At 42.2% G+C, this 21,195-nt stretch overlaps 1 protein-coding gene across 1 annotated transcript in view; it reads right to left on the reverse strand.

The window, feature by feature from the left end:
* The window catches only part of pdxdc1 (pyridoxal-dependent decarboxylase domain containing 1), a 149,021-nt gene that overhangs the window by 102,167 nt on the left and 25,659 nt on the right, over positions 1 to 21,195 (reverse strand). The window contains exons 7-10 of the mRNA XM_034190083.1: positions 13,538 to 13,727; positions 8,487 to 8,555; positions 8,317 to 8,395; positions 8,043 to 8,127 (exon numbers count right to left, since the gene is read on the reverse strand). Coding sequence (XP_034045974.1) covers positions 8,043 to 8,127; positions 8,317 to 8,395; positions 8,487 to 8,555; positions 13,538 to 13,727 — 423 coding nt within the window. The remainder of the gene's footprint in view (positions 1 to 8,042; positions 8,128 to 8,316; positions 8,396 to 8,486; positions 8,556 to 13,537; positions 13,728 to 21,195) is intronic.

The following is a 21,195-nucleotide window of genomic DNA, read 5'->3' on the forward strand; positions in this document are numbered from 1 at the left end:
CTGTCGTGGTTTTTCCATCGAGTGATTATCCGAGAAATTGTGGATGTGCCTGGACATGCCAGAACATGTCCCGTGAGGCTTCATCACGGCGTTGCTGTGCGCCATGCGGCACCGCCGCAAAGCGAAGCCTCCGCTCCTCTTTCCATGACAAAAACTCCTGTTAATAGTGGAATGTGCCGTTCATTTCCAAACTGGACGCTGTGTTTTATCTGGGACGTCATCTGACTAGCACAGGAATTGTGAAAAGACGTGGACATCAGCACTTTTTCAGCACATTGAGACAGACGTGCGTAGGAATTCCACGCGTCACCACGGTGCTGCATGGCGCAAAGCAACGCCGTGATGAAGCCTCACGGGACATGTTCTGGCATGTCCAGGCACATCCACAATTTCTCGGATAATCACTCGATGGAAAAACCACCGACAGCTGTCTGAACGCCATCTCAAAGCCGTCCTGTGAGACCAAAACGGAGATGTTCCTTTGTCTCGCTCCATCAGCAAATCGGTTGTGACGCGCGAAGCCTCCGCTCAGCTTTCCATGACAAAATCTCTTGTTAAAAGTGAAATCTGCCGGAAAATGGCTGATGTCCAGCTCTTGTGATAACCAGAGAAAGTGCACACGACAGTCTCGGATCCACAGAGTCATCCGTTTAGAAATGATCCGGTGGTTTGTGGCTCTCGATGGCGGCACGGAGCGCGGCACGTCAAGCGTCCTTAAAGCCTTCCTTAAAGCTGTAGTAACAGTCCTTATTCTCTGTGAAGCCCGTAAAATTTTCACCGAAAGCTAGATAAATTTTTCTAATGGTTTCCAGCTGCCAGTCTCTAACAGTTTCTGAAAAAAATTCTGATGGAAAAAAAAGCCCAAATCATTCCGCCATTTCCTGACAATGAAAATCCGCCAAGGGGGCTGGGCCACTCCTCACTCAAAGCCTGCTCACAGGCGAATGACGCAACCGACAGGCGTGGAAAAACTCACACATGCGCACGAGGGTTCAAGCTTGTTGACGCAATCACACGTGATTCAAATCCATATGGTTTTTGAAAAAAATAATATGGTCGGATACTTTTCTAATAGACCTCGTATATGTGTGTGTGTAAACAATTTGTGCGACATCTGGAAGGAAATAAGAACTGCGGCGGAGGACACCCGTCTGAATACTCAGACTATGCTCCGACCCGCCCCAACTGATTTGTGCACATTCTTCGTGCATAAGCTCTCGACTGCAGTCCAAATGTACCTTAATTTATGGACTATAGAGCGCACCTGAATATAAGCCACAGCCACCAATTTTAAAAAGAAAAAAAAATTTAACATAAATAGGCTGCACTTGTCTATAAACCGCAGGTCTCCACGTTGTAACATGAGATATTTACGAAGAAAGATGTTAGACAGAATTTAACTTAATTAAATACGTACCGTAAATGCTTTTTTCTTGAAGGTTTTACACATAAATATTGATCAGCGCGGCATCCAGCGTGGCGTGTCTGCTCTACACGGAGAACTGAGTAACGTTAACTTTTTTCTTTGTGGATCATGAGATAATTTCATCACGCGCAGCCAGGTTTGCCTGGTGACTGTGGTCAATGAGATGTTAATAAGGCGCTATGACTTTTTCAACTTGTGGCACAACGACAGAGGCCCAGTGGGGAAGGGTGGAGGGAGAAGGCTTCGCTGACTGATCTGACTCGCGAAATGTGGTGCAAAGTGCCCGAGAAGGACTTTTCTTCAGCCACGACAAGGAATTAAAGTATTTTCAGACATTATTTTCCAAAATCAGTAAGCTTTATGTGGATAATTTTTCTTCAGGGCGTGATGGCGAATCCACTAAAATGAACAGGTAAGACTTTATATTTACTTTGTGTGTGAATTTACGCCACATGAGAACAGCAGCTTTCAGCCAATCAATGCACAGCATCAGTTGACATATTTTGACCAAGAATGCTGTTAGACTGCAGTAAGAATATGATGAATGCACCTCCTATACTGTATGACTGCGGTTTGAATGCCACCTGAAGTCTAGGTGGAGGGAAATTAAGGGGAGGGGTGCAGCAGAGCAAGCACTGCGGGTCCGTTATCTTTTGGAGACCTGCCATGTGTCTCTGCTGAATGCTGAATCACATCCAACCTATGAAATGATGACATGTAAACCAGGGTCCACTGACTATCCCCTCACTGTAGGGCATGTACACACATGTGATAAGACTACTACGGCCATCAGATCATTGACATGCACACGAGTCATTGCCAGTGTGGCAGTGATAGACCCCAGCCCACGATGCATCACAGCAAGCACCCCCCCAATCAGGAGAACCTGGACTACATGTATCAGGCCATATATTGGATATGTAATCTTGAGAAGTGTCAAGGCAGGTGCAGATATGAAAGCTCACGCAAGCTCTCTTTCCCAATGTCCCTCACCCCTCAACCTGCCTCTCACAGCCTTCCCCACCACAGATATAACTCTATGACATGATCACACCATGGTCCATGCGTGTGTGGTGCCAATCAGACAATGCTGCACGATGAACTCTGTGATCGTGTGTCATGTGCCCTGATGCACAGCGGACCATCCTGCCTTCTGGCTAGGGATGGTCCTGTGTGTGGAAGATCTCTGATGAATCTGTGTTTTTGGATGACTCATTGGATACTTACTGCTGGCCCAGATGAGGCCAATCTGGACTGGCAAGGATCCAAAGAGTTGTATCCAAAAACACAGATTCGTCAGGGATCTTCCACACAAGACCACCAAGATAGACAGAGAGTGAGAGGCGAGTGCTGTCTGGACGCGGCGTCATATGGAATAATTATTTCATAGTGGATGACACATTTGCCCTCGGATCATGGCGGATGTCACCATCACTTCACACCCATGTCACACAGATGACATGACAGCTGATGACCACGTGGTGGTCACAGTCACACGCGGTAGGAAGCACGTCTGGAGCCATTTCAAAGTTGATTACTTACTTTTTACATTGCAGTGCCTTGGTAAATGGTTGCATCATCAGTCTTTCTAATGGTTTAGATGATGTATAAGTCATTAAATGTTTATTACAGCGGCAACACCACATTCACAAGTGCTGCACTGCTGCGCGTCTCTGTGACGCACTGACACAACAGTCTGAGCACAACAGTCTGAACGGGGTGTCAGTCATGATAAACATAATATTACAGATACATCTTCTAACACATGAGATGGACTGACAATGTCTCTGTAATATCATCCTCATTATGGACGTAACACCCATTCAGCTGCGCATGCTGCTCTGCCGCTCAGAGAAGCATTGACCCGCAGTGACACAGTGTTTTCGGTCTGACTGCACAATTGCTGGCTGTCTGAGTGGTGTCCAAAAAATGAGGTGGGCTTCATTGATAATTGGCAAAGCTTCTGGGGAAAACCTGGTCTTGTTAGGAGAGACGGCATCCATCCCACTTTAGATGGAGCAGCTCTCATTTCTAGAAATCTGGCCAATTTTCTTGGATCCTCCAAACTGTGACTGTCTAGCGTTGGGACCAGGAGGCAGAGCTGTGGTCTTATACACCTCTCTGCAGCTTCTCTCCCCCTGCCATCCCCTCATTACCCCATCCCCGTAGAGACGGTGCCTGCTCCCAGACCACCAATAACCAGCAAAAATCTATTTAAGCATAAAAATTCAAAAAGAAAAAATAATATAGCACCTTCAATTGCACCACAGACTAAAACAGTTAAATGTGGTCTATTAAACATTAGGTCTCCTCTTCTAAGTCCCTGTTGGTAAATGATATAATAATTGATCAACGTATTGATTTATTCTGCCTAACAGAAACCTGGTTACAGCAGGATGAATATGTTAGTTTAAATGAGTCAACACCCCCGAGTCACACTAACTGTCAGAATGCTCGTAGCACGGGCCGTGGCGGAGGATTAGCAGCAATCTTCCATTCCAGCTTATTAATTAATCAAAAACCTAGACAGAGCTTTAATTCATTTGAAAGCTTGTCTCTTAGTCTTGTCCATCCAAATTGGAAGTCCCAAAAACCAGTTTTATTTGTTATTATCTATCGTCCACCTGGTCGTTACTGTGAGTTTCTCTGTGAATTTTCAGACCTTTTGTCTGACTTAGTGCTTAGCTCAGATAAGATAATTATAGTGGGCGATTTTAACATCCACACAGATGCTGAGAATGACAGCCTCAACACTGCATTTAATCTATTATTAGACTATCGGCTTTGCTCAAAAAGTAAATGAGTCCACCCACCACTTTAATCATATCTTAGATCTTGTTCTGACTTATGGTATGGAAATAGAAGACTTAACAGTATTCCCTGAAAACTCCCTTCTGTCTGATCATTTTTTAATAACATTTACATTTACCCTGATGGACTACCCTGCAGTGGGGAATAAGTTTCATTACACTAGAAGTCTTTCAGAAAGCGCTGTAACTAGGTTTAAGGATATGATTCCTTCTTTATGTTCTCTAATGTCATATACCAACACAGAGCAGAGTAGCTACCTAAACTCTGTAAGGGAGATAGAGTATCTCGTCAATAGTTTTACATCCTCTTTGAAGGCAACTTTGGATGCTGCAGCTCCTCTGAAAAAGAGAGCTTTAAATCAGAAGTGTCTGACTCCGTGGTATAACTCACAAACTCGTAGCTTAAAGCAGATAACCCGTAAGTTGGAGAGGAAATGGCGTCTCACTAATTTAGAAGATCTTCACTTAGCCTGGAAAAAGAGTTTGTTGCTCTATAAAAAAGCCCTCCGTAAAGCTAGGACATGTTTCTACTCATCACTAATTGAAGAAAATAAGAATAACCTCAGGTTTCTTTTCAGCACTGTAGCCAGGCTGACAAAGAGTCAGAGCTCTATTGAGCTGAGTATTCCATTAACTTTAACTAGTAATGACTTCATGACTTTCTTTGCTAACAAAATTTTGACTATTAGAGAAAGAATTACTCATAACCATCCCAAAGATGTATCGTTATCTTTGGCTGCTTTCAGTGATGCCGGTATTTGGTTAGACTCTTTCTCTCCGATTGTTCTGTCTGAGTTATTTTCATTAGTTACTTCATCCAAACCATCAACATGTTTATTAGACCCCATTCCTGCCAGGCTGCTCAAGGAAGTCCTACCATTATTTAATGCTTCAATCTTAAATATGATCAATCTATCTTTGTTAGTTGGTTATGTACCACAGGCCTTTAAGGTGGCAGTAATTAAACCATTACTTAAAAAGCCATCACTTGACCCAGCTATCTTAGCTAATTATAGGCCAATCTCCAACCTTCCTTTTCTCTCAAAGATTCTTGAGAGGGTAGTTGTAAAACAGCTAACTGATCACCTGCAGAGGAATGGTCTATTTGAAGAGTTTCAGTCAGGTTTTAGAATTCATCATAGTACAGAAACAGCATTAGTGAAGGTTACAAATGATCTTCTTATGGCTTCGGACAGTGGACTTATCTCTGTGCTTGTTCTGTTGGACCTCAGTGCTGCTTTTGATACTGTTGACCATAAAATTTTATTACAGAGATTAGAGCATGTCATAGGTATTAAAGGCACTGCGCTGCGGTGGTTTGAATCATATTTGTCTAATAGATTACAGTTTGTTCATGTAAATGGGGAATCTTCTTCACAGACTAAAGTTAATTATGGAGTTCCACAAGGTTCTGTGCTAGGACCAATTTTATTCACTTTATACATGCTTCCCTTAGGCAGTATTATTAGACGGTATTGCTTAAATTTCATTGTTACGCAGATGATACCCAGCTTTATCTATCCATGAAGCCAGAGGACACACACCAATTAGCTAAACTGCAGGATTGTCTTACAGACATAAAGACATGGATGACCTCTAATTTCCTGCTTTTAAACTCAGATAAAACTGAAGTTATTGTACTTGGCCCCACAAATCTTAGAAGCATGGTGTCTAACCAGATCGTTACTCTGGATGGCATTTCCCTGATCTCTAGTAATACTGTGAGAAATCTTGGAGTCATTTTTGATCAGGATATGTCATTCAAAGCGCATATTAAACAAATATGTAGGACTGCCTTTTTGCATTTACGCAATATCTCTAAAATCAGAAAGGTCTTGTCTCAGAGTGATGCTGAAAAACTAATTCATGCATTTATTTCCTCTAGGCTGGACTATTGTAATTCATTATTATCAGGTTGTCCTAAAAGTTCCCTAAAAAGCCTTCAGTTGGTTCAGAATGCTGCAGCTAGAGTACTGACGGGGACTAGCAGGAGAGAGCATATCTCACCCGTGTTGGCCTCTCTTCATTGGCTTCCTGTTAATTCTAGAATAGAATTTAAAATTCTTCTTCTTACTTATAAGGTTTTGAATAATCAGGTCCCATCTTATCTTAGGGACCTCGTAGTACCATATTACCCCATTAGAGTGCTTCGCTCTCAGACTGCGGGCTTACTTGTAGTTCCTAGGGTTTGTAAGAGTAGAATGGGAGGCAGAGCCTTCAGCTTTCAGGCTCCTCTCCTGTGGAACCAGCTCCCAATTCAGATCAGGGAGACAGATACCCTCTCTACTTTTAAGATTAGGCTTAAAACTTTCCTTTTCGCTAAGGCTTATAGTTAGGGCTGGATCGGGTGACCCTGGACCATCCCTTGGTTATGCTGCTTTAGACGTAGATTGTGGGGGGGTTCCCATGATGCACTGTTTCTTTCTCTTTTTGCTCCGTATGCATCACTCTGCATTTAATCATTAGTGATCGATCTCTGCCCCCCTTCACAGCATGTCTTTTTCCTGTTTTTTTCCCTCAGCCCCAACCAGTCTCAGCAGAAGACTGCCCCTCCCTGAGCCTGGTTCTGCTGGAGGTTTCTTCCTGTTAAAAGGGAGTTTTTCCTTCCCACTGTGGCCAAGTGCTTGCTCATAGGGGGTCGTTTTGACCGTTGGGGTTTTTCATAATTATTGTATGGCCTTGCCTTACAATATGGAGCGCCTTGGGGCAACTGTTTGTTGTGATTTGGCGCTATATAAGAAAAAAGTTGATTGATTGATTGATTGACAATGTTCACGTCTGGTTCACAAAATGAATGCATGCCACAGACACTGCACATTACAATATTTCCTTTGCACACCCCAAACAGGACGGATTGGATGTGCTGTCCAGCAGCTATGTGTGGTATTCAGCACATGCCAGCAGGAGTAGACGTGCCTGACCACGGCAAATGTCAATCAAGCACAATCAGACTGTTCCAAATGCTGTTTTGACATTGTGAGAGTATTAAGAATGCAGTCAGACTGCAGTTAGACTCCTCCTCGACTGCCGTTCGATATTTTTCCACTTTGACTGCACCGTGAATGTTTTGAACATGAGCAAAACATTCGGGATGTCGTATGACCGTGCCCGACTATTTAGACTGCTCTGAGAATGCTCTCTGATGTTTCCGACTGCATCTCAACACTTCCGGAATGTGGGTCACACTTTCATTCAGAGGGGATTCTTGCTCATTCGACCTCTCATGTGACGGGGGTATAACAAGTACAATGAAAAGTAAGGTGTGAGCCTTTCAGTGAAAATATAAACCTGAGTAAACCACATGCAGACTTTTAAGCCTGCACTTTACAAAGGTCTTAAAAAACGTAAAAGAAAATAAACATAAAATGTAACAGAAAGAAAAAGTATTTTCAGAGCACAACTTAAGAAAAAGAAGTTATAAGGACATAGCAGAAACCTGGTGTATCATTATGTATTATACTGTGACACACAACTTTAGATGGCTGTCATGGACATTTGGGCCCAATTACCTCATTTTTGGAATTGAGACATCAACTGGGGCCAGAAATCAGCAATGGGAGACCAAGCTGAGTTACCAAAATGGAGACGAGGTGCTTGTCCAGCCTGCAGCTGTTTGTCAGTTGATTTGGTTCAAATACATATGAACAAATTTTCATTTTTGCTGAAAAAATATAATGAGTTTATATTTTATCTTTATATTATATTTGGTTAATGGTCCTTGAATACTAATAATTGGTTTTGGCATCAGCCCTGAAAACTAAACACATTATTGTTTCCTTAATGTAGCCTGTGTGAGAAGGACGCACCCTTCAACATGGAGCCATATACTGTACTGATCACATAAGTCCTTTAGACGACCCAGCTTGTCTGTGTGGCCTGCCCAATGGGTACCTACAACACACACACACACACACACACACACACACACACACACACACACACACACACACACACACACACACACACACACACACACACACAAATTGTATACAAGTCAAAATTTGCTATATAAGAATACATTTTAACAAGGGCAATTCTGCTGTAAATTCCACTGTACTCTTTTGCAGGTCTACAGCTGACCTGCGTTGGCTATCAACAGCAATGGAAGCTTCCCAGCTACTATGTCCTCAATGATGAGTTTCTCCAACAAGGCAACATCCTAATATTGACATCATAAAATTAGTTAAGCATCCAAGTGATATACTATCTTCTGATTGAAACATATTTACATTTAATTTACATTTTGTTACCATTTGGTGTTGGGATCCAAAGATGGTGTTGCAGGGTACTGTGCACAAACTGGAGAGAGGAAGGCCAAGCTAAAAAGAAAAAGAGAACATTTAAACTGTGATTGCACACACACACACACACACACACACACACACACGGTTAACAGCTCTGCCAGTGCTAACCACTTAGCCACCGTGCTGCTTCCGTCAAAGTGGCTATTTGCAGTTCTTGGCAATTTGCTGCTGTTGGCTCAAACACCAGTGAGAAGACAACTGTGATAATACTGTGATAAAACTCCAGACATCAAAATTATTGGACATAATATCACGATTGAGCACTGTGATGGAAGGGTTAGTACAATCCTTTAAAGAATGTTTTTAGATTTTATGAAATTACTGTCTGAACCAATACCCTCCAAAGTAAAAGAAATGAAATAAATAAAAGCAGGTATGGCCACTGAATGTGGTAGGAAAGCTTTTCTACAGCCAAGGAGATCACAAGGTCATGTACTGTCTATAACCATCAAGCTTGACAAAGACATGTTGGGATGCCTGAACCCTCACTTCCATTATAATTATAATTCTCAAATGCGCGTCACGGTGACGTGGCGTCCTGAGGACATTGCGTCCAGCTTGTTGATTTTGTGTCAGGACATGCATATTTTTTTTCAGTTTTGTCCACTGGAGGGTGCTCCAAAGTTGCCCAAAGAAAGCCAAAGAAGATTCTCATCTTGTGCGAGACACAATCAATCAATCAATCAATCAATTTTATTTATATAGCGCCAAATCACAACAAACAGTTGCCCCAAGGCGCTTTATATTGTAAGGCAAGGCCATACGATAATTACGTAAAAACCCCAACGGTCAAAACGACCCCCTGTGAGCAAGCACTTGGCGACAGTGGGAAGGAAAAACTCCCTTTTAACAGGAAGAAACCTCCAGCAGAACCAGGCTCAGGGAGGGGCAGTCTTCTGCTGGGACTGGTTGGGGCTGAGGGAGAGAACCAGGAAAAAGACATGCTGTGGAGGGGAGCAGAGATCAATCACTAATGATTAAATGCAGAGTGGTGCATACAGAGCAAAAAGAGAAAGAAACACTCAGTGCATCATGGGAACCCCCCAGCAGTCTAAGTCTATAGCAGCATAACTAAGGGATGGTTCAGGGTCACCTGATCCAGCCCTAACTATAAGCTTTAGCAAAAAGGAAAGTTTTAAGCCAAATCTTAAAAATAGAGAGGGTGTCTGTCTCCCTGATCTGAATTGGGAGCTGGTTCCACAGGAGAGGAGCCTGAAAGCTGAAGGCTCTGCCTCCCATTCTACTCTTACAAACCCTAGGAACTACAAGTAAGCCTGCAGTCTGAGAGCGAAGCGCTCTATTGGGGTGATATGGTACTATGAGGTCCCTAAGATAAGATGGGACCTGATTATTCAAAACCTTATAAGTAAGAAGAATTTTAAATTCTATTCTAGAATTAACAGGAAGCCAATGAAGAGAGGCCAATATGGGTGAGATATGCTCTCTCCTTCTAGTCCCCGTTAGTACTCTAGCTGCAGCATTTTGAATTAACTGAAGGCTTTTCAGGGAACTTTTAGGACAACCTGATAATAATGAATTACAATAGTCCAGCCTAGAGGAAATAAATGCATGAATTAGTTTTTCAGCATCACTCTGAGACAAGACCTTTCTAATTTTAGAGATATTGCGTAAATGCAAAAAAGCAGTCCTACATATTTGTTTAATATGCGCTTTGAATGACATATCCTGATCAAAAATGACTCCAAGATTTCTCACATTATTACTAGAGGTCAGGGTAATGCCATCCAGAGTAAGGATCTGGTTAGACACCATGTTTCTAAGATTTGTGGGGCCAAGTACAATAACTTCAGTTTTATCTGAGTTTAAAAGCAGGAAATTAGAGGTCATCCATGTCTTTATGTCTGTAAGACAATCCTGCAGTTTAGCTAATTGGTGTGTGTCCTCTGGCTTCATGGATAGATAAAGCTGGGTATCATCTGCGTAACAATGAAAATTTAAGCAATGCCGTCTAATAATACTGCCTAAGGGAAGCATGTATAAAGTGAATAAAATTGGTCCTAGCAGAGAGCCTTGTGGAACTCCATAATTAACTTTAGTCTGTGAAGAAGATTCCCCATTTACATGAACAAATTGTAATCTATTAGATAAATATGATTCAAACCACCGCAGCACAGTGCCTTTAATACCTATGGCATGCTCTAATCTCTGTAATAAAATTTTATGGTCAACAGTATCAAAAGCAGCACTGAGGTCTAACAGAACAGAACAAGCACAGAGATGAGTCCACTGTCTGAGGCCATAAGAAGATCATTTGTAACCTTCACTAATGCTGTTTCTTATGCTTACAATGAGATGTAAGCATGAGAAGTAAGATGGCGCCAGTCCAGGAAAGCTTCAAAGTTTGTAATGAAGTGATAAAAATAAATATGATAAAAATTGGACTTGTCCACTTCGGGCAACATTATAGGGGAACTCTGTTGGACAATCAGACAAGTGTTAATATCAATGCCTGTAATTAAAGGCAGAGGAGAAGTACTTACATAAACAAGCATCCCAATCCAGCAATTACATCCTACAGAATATCTAATAGGGCAGAGCAGTCTCATTTGAACCCCTGCATGATATTGTGGGATTTGACCACTTCTGGGGACAGCCTGCTGTTGCACAACATAAACTCAGCATTACTTCACACACACACACACACACACACACACACACACACACACACACACACACACACACACACACACACACACACACACACACACACACACACACACACACACACACACACACACACACACACACAGTTTTGTTTTTTCGGCTGCAATCACCGAAGCAAAAAGTGCAGTTTGTTTCAGTTCCCAGTGGAGAAGGAAAGACAAGGCAAATGGGAGAGGTCGCGTCAGTAAGTTTTAGCCTACACATGTTGACAGAGTAGCTGCGATGTCTCGCCTGCACAACCGCCTCAACATGTTTGAGTTCTGGGTCATAAACAAATCACAACACATATCCGCTTTCCACCAAATCTTCATTTTTTCTTTGCATTTTCACTTTGTTTACTGTGTAAAAACTCAGAGAAAGTGCCGTGTTTCTGATGGGCACATACGAGGGCTGTCCCTGGATGTAGGATTATTGCATCATATTTTAACCCTTGAGCGTCCGCCCTCAAATAAGACTGCGCTGCCAAATTAAGCACAAAAGAAAATGTCCATTACATATGATGTTATGTAAAACAAGACACTGTTCATATGGGATTTAGTACAACAAAAGCTGAATCTTTAATCAAACACTATGATGGCCCCACAGCATGGGACACCTTTTCACCTCATTAAATGCTCATTCCTAAAAACAGTGTACAAGACTAACAACAACGTTCAAAGCTGTACAAAAACACACACAGTAAAAACGGTATATACAAATGTGCTCATGGAAGGATAAAGGGGAACATTAAAAAAGAAGAATAAAAGTCTTCCAATGTAAAAAAAAAAAGAAAAAGAAAAAAAATTGTCTTCAAAACTATCAGCCTGGATCCTTCATAGATCGAAGCCTCATCATCAGTTCCTCTGTGCCAAAAGACTCTGGCACTGTTTTTTGACTGAAGTTATGAAACAAGGTCATGAGGTCATGAGATTGATTCCCACCCATGACCTTTCTGTGTGGAGTTTGCATGTTCTCCCCGTGTTTGCGTGGGTTTCCTCCAGGTGCTCCAGTTTCCTCCCACATTTTAAGTCAAGCAAGTTAGGTGAATTGGAAACTTCATAATTGTCCAAGTTTCCCTTGGAAAAGAGGTTCTGATCTCAATGGGACTAACCTGGTTAAATAAAAGTTACATTAAGGGCAACGGTCTGGACCTGGCTTCAGAATCAGCAGACCTCTCCAAATTAATGTGCCCCGCTTTACTTTCCACCTCAAGGAAATGAAGCAGCCAGCTTTGAAAACACTTTGCTGACTGACTTCTTTCTGTGCCATCAGGTCGGTCAAATGTTTTTCAGTTTTGTGGAGATGTTTACTCTGGATGTGTTTTTCCAGTGTTTGGATTCATTCTTTGTCTTGGTTGTTTTCCATCGTCATCGCGAATTCAATAATTTGCCCCTCAGCCAGATCTGGATCATTTCTTCTTTTTTTTTTATTTGATGTTCCATGTAATTTAGTGAATAACTTTGAAAAAGAGGGGATGCAGCATGTTAGCTGAGCTAGCATCATGTAGCTCTCCACCTCCAGGTGCACACTCTGTTATATCTTTAGTCACTTTGACACAATTTAATCCCCACACTGCTGCACAATTCATCGTGCCAGTGCAACCCGCTATGTCCCGCTGGATGCCACGCTTTATCCAGTTTGACGCCACATTATATAGAATAATAATTTTGTAGCTGATTATACATTTGCTCTCAGAACTTGGCTGATGAAACATTCTCTCAATCGCTCCCACAATCACAGAGAAATTATCTGCAGCTGCAGCTTCTCTTGTGCGCGTCGTGTGTTGGAGAACGCATTCAGAATCATCTGAAAGGTAATTATTTATAATTTATATATATATGTATATATATATATATATACACACACATTGTAACAGCTTGGTAAAACAGTTACATTTTCATTCCTTCTTATGAGTTTGATAATGTGTCTGTAAAATTGTGTTTATTATCGCTGTAACATCTCATCTATAATCATTCACAGATGCGTTGTGCTGCAGCAATGAGACGCATTGACACAGTGTTTTTGAATAGGTTGTGCAATGTTCACGACTAGTTCACAAAATTAATGCGTGCCAGAATTTTTGAACATTTTAAAATTTTCTTTGCGCACTGGCTCGCAGCCACACACAGCTCATGCACAGTTTACAACAAGTTTAGTCACTGGCACGCCAGATTGTGTGCCAGTGCCGGAATCAAATCTATGCAAGTGCCAAAACACCTTTTGGTGTTTGGAATGAAAGCTGTCAAACACCCGCACTGAACCAGTCCGCACCACCCCCCCACCCCAATCCCCAGTCCAATACACCCAACATCCAGGAGCTTCACCTATCCTACCTCACTGCAGAGATGCTGTCCCAGACCAGGCCTGCAGGAGGCACTCTGGTAGATGATTGGCTGTTTATAGCCAAAAACCGCGTAGCCCTCAGAGGCGTACTCCTCGTACCGGGTATGGATCACCAGCCGACATACTTTCACCAGACCATCTCGGTCATCCTCATGGAAGTAGGCTGAACCATTGTCATACCTGAAGGACAGATCAGACTGGTCAGCGTGAGACAGCATGAGTGCAAACAGGAAAGTACAATCAACCAAGCACTTTCACTGGTATCAAAACTAATGCCAAAACAAATACATTCATATGACAACTTATAAAGTATAAAACGTAAACGCCAACACAGTATGGGTGAATAAGACCAACAAACAATTTAAACAGTTTTTATCTTGTTTATGCTGCATTCATTTCACACTCACTATGACATTCAATCTGATTTCTATCATGTGACCTGACTGGTTGGATTCAAGAGGCTGTTAGCTACAGCTAAATGTGTCACAAGCTAGCTCAGTGCTTCTCAGGTTCTGTGTATCATGTCAACAAGAGACCAAAGCAAATATATTCAAACCCATCAAAGGTGGCAGGTTCTGTTTCCTCACATTGTATCAAGAGATAAAAGGGCAGGTCAAGAGTGCATGCACTGATGCCACACATCCCCCACGCTACGGAACAGCCTCCAGATCCAGGCAGACACTCCACCCATTCCCATCTCACAAAGACTAACCCTTTCTCTGCTGCAGTCAGGTGAAGCCTGGGCGTCTCTTCGGTCTTCTCCAGCTGCTGGGGCCTCGACACTCAGGCACGTGCAGTTGGATGAAGCACAGAGAAATGCACCACATGGCCAAAATATCACTGCCGACACTGATGCAGCCGTCGCAATTCTGATAATTCACTGTCAGTATTATAGTCATGTCAGCAGTACCCAAGACCTACAGCAGCCTAACGTCACTGGTTAATTCTCACAACCATACATTACGGCAGGAAGCAGCAGGACTCAAAAACCTAAACCTTTGCTCTTCTGAAAAGGTCGTGGCATCATCAATCATCTCGATCCAGAGACCTCACAGATCCATAAACTCACTCTAATCTCAAAAGATGAAGCAGCTCAGCAGGAGTGGGCTTAATCCACCTAAATCTGCATGTTGCCCAATAATTTAAAAGTATATTTCGTTTATTTTAGCCAGTGGGAAAAAAAAAGAAGAGAGGACAAATGAGAAGAAAATCAACCGTCTGCCAGACCTCTACCCAAAGCTCCAGCCAGCAGCAGCACAGAATAGGTTTCCACCACTCGCCTCACAGTCTCATTATTTGACTGACTGTTCGTGAAGGTTTCCCATGCTCAGTGCGTGATCGTTGTGCAGCTGCTAATGAATGCTCAGTTTGGTCAACATTTCATTTATTCCCTTTCTTGAACGTCAAGTGTGTTCTATCTTTTTTTAAGCAAATATCAAACCAAGTGCTGCTTCTGCCTCTAGCGATGCTGCAGCTAGCACATCAGATGCTACGGCTACTTCCAGTGTTCACTCCACAATCACTGCTCCAAGTGCCCCAAAACAAGACCCATTTTCATCTCTAGCTCACACAGTTAACATAACGACACACCATCCCAGCTAATACTAGCTAACTACCCAAATGCTTCCAGTAATATATTCCTGTTATTTAATCCTGCCTGGTACTGCTGCTTGCAGCCATGACCAGAGTACTGTGTCCCACAGGATGCATGTTTCTGTTACACGTGTCAGAAATATGCCAAAGACAGTGAGATGCTGTTTTAACTTGCGCGGTTTTAACAGATGGAAAGCGGCACTTGAATGTGATGGGGGGGTTAGAGAAGCACAGATCCAGACAGTCATGTGCAGGCTGCAGCTACCTGGTCTCAGCATAAATGCAGAGAGGCAACAGGGGAAAACATCGGCTGTATGCTGGCAGGTAAAAACAGCTTGGGGGGGTGCTATTATGTCAAGAACATCAGTGGTGTAAAGATGTTAGGGCCCTGTGGAACAACAGATCTGTTCTTCAAACTTTCTGAAGGATGACACTGTTCAGGGTACACCTAAAAATGCCAAGTACACTTACTTGTAAGGATATTCAAAACAAAATAACTGAAACACTGCAAGCATGGTTCATGAAGAGTTCAGGGGAAGGTGGTGACTGCAGGGTTGTCCTTGAAAATGGACATGCTTCTCTGGGAACCCCTTGTACTTATTTTCTTCGTTCAGCAACTTTTTAAAGTACTCCTTTAATCTGCTTTACTAGAAAGATATAGTTACCGACCATGTATGTGGTCTTTGTTATTCCAAAAATATTGTTCTTGTGCCTTTTGATTATTTTTTTACAACGGTCAGTCATGACCCCGTCACGATCCTGATGTCTGTCCCGTCTCCCTCTGGTGTCTTGTGGTCTGTTCACAGTTGTGGTTTTCATTCTGTGTTCTCAGTTTTGAATTTATTTCTGTTTAAGTCAGCAAGTGTTCACTTTCTCTTTGGTATTTTCTTTTTTCTCTTTTCATTTGCTTTCTTCCTGTTTGTCCTCACACTCGTCTTGTTCTCTTTAATCCCATCCCAGTTTATTCAAAACATGGTTTCATGTTCCCTGTACTGACACTTTTGATGTGTTTCCCTTGAGTTCAGCATGTATATAGAGTTTCTTGGTTTCTGACTTAGCATTCCTGGTGTTGCAGACTGAACGGTCCCCTCTAAAAATTGGTCCACCCTGCCTTCACTGCGCATGCGTCATTTGGAACCACAGCAGCTCGTCTGACAGTCTCTTCACCCAAAGCGATCAAAGGGAATAATGTGATTATTAACCATCAGATGACAAAGAAAAACCTCTTAAATCATTCTGAAGTCACTTTTGAACAGAAACGAGGCGGGTAATCCGTGAGTCGCTATTGACACTTTGAAATGACCAAGGTGCAGCGAACGCAGCAGCAGCTCGTCTGGCTGTCACACTATGATCGCTTCCTTCATCTTTCATTATGAAATAATGCTGAATTTACGTGGAAATGATTGACGTACAAAAGCTTCAGATATCTGTCGCTGAGATCGATGATGACTGGAGTCCACACCTCTGGCCTGTTTCCCTGAGTACAACCTGGAACTGTCCCAGGTTATGGACTCATGAATTCTGAGTTCACCCTCACTGCATTGAAGTCATCTCATGAGTACCGTAATTTCCAGACTATAGAGTGCACCTGAATATTAGCTGCACCAACCAATTTTAGAAAGAAAAAAGAAATTGTACATAAATAAGCCACACTTGTCTATAAGGCGCAGGTCTCCACCTTGTAACACGAGATATTTACACAGAAAGATGTTAGATAGAAAGATTTTTTTATACTTTGCACTTCGGACCGGGAGTGACGTTTAGCCGCATGTTCTCCTTGAATTGCTGGCTGTCTGAGTGGTGTCCAAAAAAAATGAGGTGGGCTTCATAGATAATTGGCAAAGTTTCTCGGGAAAACCTGGTCTTGTTAGGAGAGACGGCATCCATCCCACTTTGGATGGAGCAGCTCTCATCTCTAGAAATCTGGCCAATTTTATTAAACCCTCCAAATCGTGACTATCCAGGGTTGGGACCAGGAAGCAGAGTTGTAGTCTTACACACCTCTCTGCAGCTTCTCTCCCCCTGCCATCCCCCAATACCCCATCCCCGTAGAGACGGTGCCTGCTCCTAGACCACCAATAACCAGTAAAAATCTATTTAAGCATAAAAATTCAAAAAGAAAAAATAATATAGCACCTTCAACTGCACCACAGACTAAAACAGTTAAATGTGGTCTATTAAACATTAGGTCTCTCTCTTCTAAGTCCCTGTTAGTAAATGATATAATAATTGATCAACATATTGATTTATTCTGCCTTACAGAAACCTGGTTACAGCAGGATGAATATGTTAGTTTAAATGAGTCAACACCCCCGTGTCACACTGTCAGAATGCTCGAAGCACGGGTCGAGGAGGAGGATTAGCAGCAATCTTCCACTCGAGCTTATTAATTAATCAAAAACCCAGACAGAGCTTTAATTCATTCGAAAGCTTGACTCTTAGTCTTGTCCATCCAAATTGGAAGTCTCAAAAACCAGTTTTATTTGTTATTATCTATCGTCCACCTGGTCGTTACTGTGAGTTTCTCTGTAAATTTTCAGACCTTTTGTCTGACTTAGTGCTTAGCTCAGATAAGATCATTATAGTGGGTGATTTTAACATCCACATAGATGCTGAGAATGACAGCTTCAACACTGCATTTAATCTATTATTAGTTTCAGTTGGCTTCGCTCTAAATGTAAATGAGCCCACCCACCATTTTAACCGCACGTTAGATCTTGTTCTGACATATGGCATAGAAATTGAAGACTTAACAGTATTCCCTGAAAACCCCCTGTTGTCTGATCATTTCTTAATAACATTTACTTTAATGGACTACCCAGCAGTGGGGAATAAGTTTCATTACAGTAGAAGTCTTTCTGAAAGCGCTGTAGCTAGGTTTAAGGATGTGATTCCTTCTTTGTTATGTTCTTCAATGCCATATACCAACACAGTGCAGAGCAGCTACCTAAACTCTGTGAGTGAGATAGATTATCTCATCAATAGCTTTACATCCTCATTGAGCACAACTTTGGATGCTGTAGGTCCTCTGAAAAAGAGAGCCTTAAATCAGAAGTGCCTGACTCTGTGGTATAACCCACAATCTCGCAGCTTAAAGCAGATAACCCATAAGCTGGAGAGGAAATGGCGTCTCACTAATTTAGAAGATCTTCATTTAGCCTGGAAAAAGAGTCAGTTGCTCTATAAAAAAGCCCTCCGTAAAGCTAGGACATCTTACTATTCATCACTAATTGAAGAAAATAAGAACAACCCCAGGTTTCTTTTCAGCACTGTAGCCAGGCTGACAAAGAGTCAGAGCTCTACTGAGCCGAGTATTCCTTTAACTTTAACTAGTAATGACTTCATGACTTTCTTTGCAAATAAAATTTTAACTATTAGAGAAAAACTTATTCATAACCATCCCAAAGACATATCTTTATGTTCGGCTGCCTTCAGTAATGCTGGTATTTGGCTAGACTCTTTCTCTCCGATTGTTCTGTCTGAGTTATTTTCATTAGTTACTTCCTCCAAACCATCAACATGTCTATTAGACCCCATTCCTACCAGGCTGCTCAAGGAAGCCCTACAATTAGTTAATGCTTCGATCTTAAATATGATCAATCTATCTTTATTAGTTGGCTATGTACCACAGGCTTTTAAGGTGGCAGTAATTAAACCATTACTTAAAAAGCCATCACTTGACCCAGCTATCTTAGCTAATTATAGGCCAATCTCCAACCTTCCTTTTCTCTCAAAAGTCTTGAAAGGGTAGTTGTAAAACAGCTAACTGATCATCTGCAGAGGAATGGTCTATTTGAAGAGTTTCAGTCAGGTTTTAGAATTCATCATAGTACAGAAACAGCATTAGTGAAGGTTACAAATGATCTTCTTATGGCCTCAGACAGTGGACTCATCTCTGTGCTTGTCCTGTTAGACCTCAGTGCAGATTTTGATACTGTTGACCATACAATTTTATTACAGAGATTAGAGCATGCCATAGGTATTAAAGGCACTGCGCTGCGGTGGTTTGAATCATATTTATCTAATAGATTACAATTTGTTCATGTAAATGGGGAGTCTTCTTCACAGACTATGGTGAATTATGGAGTTCCACAAGGTTCTGTGCTAGGACCAATTTTATTCACTTTATACATGCTTCCCTTAGGCAGTGTTATTAGAAAGTATTGCTTAAATTTTCATTGTTACGCAGATGATACCCAGCTTTATTTATCCATGAAGACAGAGGACACACACCAATTAGTTAAACTTCAGGAATGTCTTTCAGGCATAAATACATGGATGACCTCTAATTTCCTGCTTTTAAATTCAGATAAAACGGAAGTTATTGTACTTGGCCCCACAAATCTTAGAAACATGGTGTCTAACCAGATCCTTACTCCAGTAATACTGTGAGAAATCTTTGAGTCATTTTTGATCAGGATATGTCCTTCAATGCGCATATTAAGCAAATATGTAGCACTGCTTTTTTGCATTTGCGCAATATCTCTAAAATTAGAAAGGTCTTGTGATGCTAAAAAGCTAATTCATGCATTTATTTCTTCTAGGCTGGACTATTGTAATTCATTATTATCAGGTTGTCCTAAAAGTTCCCTGAAAAGCCTTCAGTTAATTCAAAATGCTGCAGCGAGAGTGCTGACAGGGACTAGAAGGAGAGAGCATATTTCACCCATATTGGCCTCTCTTCATTGGCTTAAGGTTAATTCCAGAATAGAATTTAAAATTCTTGTTGTGGGCTGGGGTGTTTGGCTGGCTTTGTTTTTGTTTTCTGTTTCTCCCACCAGGTGGTATGCATTCAGGACTGAGTGGCTGAGCATTAGGACCTCACCCTGAACACCTGAGGCTTGTTTTCACGTGCAGGTCATCAGGACTCACAGCTGTGGTGTATTCTGTCTTGATCAGAGACTGCTGCATTTAAACCTTGAATGCACAGTGTGTGATTGCCAGAGACTCGACCTTGTGAGCAGATGTGTGAGATCGGCGTCGGGAGAACAATCTCACCATTACGGACGCAGAGACTGCTCCAGGTTTGACGCCACAGTCTGTGAAGGAGGACTGGGTGAGGTCTCACCCTCTTCAGCACACTTCATGAGGTAATTTGGTTTTGGTGACTTTTATGAAGTAATGACAGTGGATTTAGTGTCCCTCACACCTTGTGTTATTGAGCTGTCACGTTATGCTAATTGTTTAATCAGCTTCTGCTGCAGTGGAGATTTGAACTGAGTTGATCCGTGCCTGCAGGGTGAGAAGCTGATATATATTTAAGCCAGGAAGTGTTTGCTGATTGTGTGCACCTTTGGAGCTGTGTCTCTCTGGATGGAGAGTGTTGGACTCACCTCATGTTTTCTTTCTTCACAGACTCGGTTTGTGGCGGCCACCTGGGGGGTGTCAGCGGGGTCCCTGGGTCCGAACTGCTGTGGCTCCGGACCGTTTGCGCTGCTGAGAGCGCGCCGTGTTTTCACCTCACCAGACCGCGGACATTTTTGGTTGTTTATCACTGCACTTATTATGACTATTAAATTCTGTTATCTTTTGAACCGCGCTCTGCTTATTTTATGCTGGGTCCTGTCAAACGTTGGGTCGGTGCTCCAACCGCGTCCGACACATAACAATTCTTCTTCTTACTTATAAGGTTTTGAATAATCAGGTCCCATCTTATCTTAGGGACCTCTTAGTACCATATCACCCCAATAGAGCGCTTCGCTCTCAGACTGCAGGCTTACTTGTAGTTCCTAGGGTTTGTAAGAGTAGAATGGGAGGCAGAGCCTTCAGCTTTCAGGCTATCCTGTGGAACCAGCTCCCAATTCGGATTAGGGAGACAGACACCCTCTCTACTTTTAAGATTAAGCTTAAAACTTTCCTTTTTGAAAAATCTTAAAGTTAGGGCTGGATCAGGTGACCCTGAACCATCCCTTAGTTATGCTGCTATAGACTTAGACTGCTGGGGGGTTTCCCATGATGCACCCAGTGTTTCTTTTTATTCACCTCTTTTTGCTCTGTATGCACCACTCTGCTTTTAATCATTGGTGATTGATCTCTGCTCTCTCCACAGCATGTC

This window comes from Thalassophryne amazonica, chromosome 16, assembly GCF_902500255.1.
Source record: "Thalassophryne amazonica chromosome 16, fThaAma1.1, whole genome shotgun sequence".
Classification (NCBI taxonomy): domain Eukaryota; kingdom Metazoa; phylum Chordata; class Actinopteri; order Batrachoidiformes; family Batrachoididae; genus Thalassophryne; species Thalassophryne amazonica.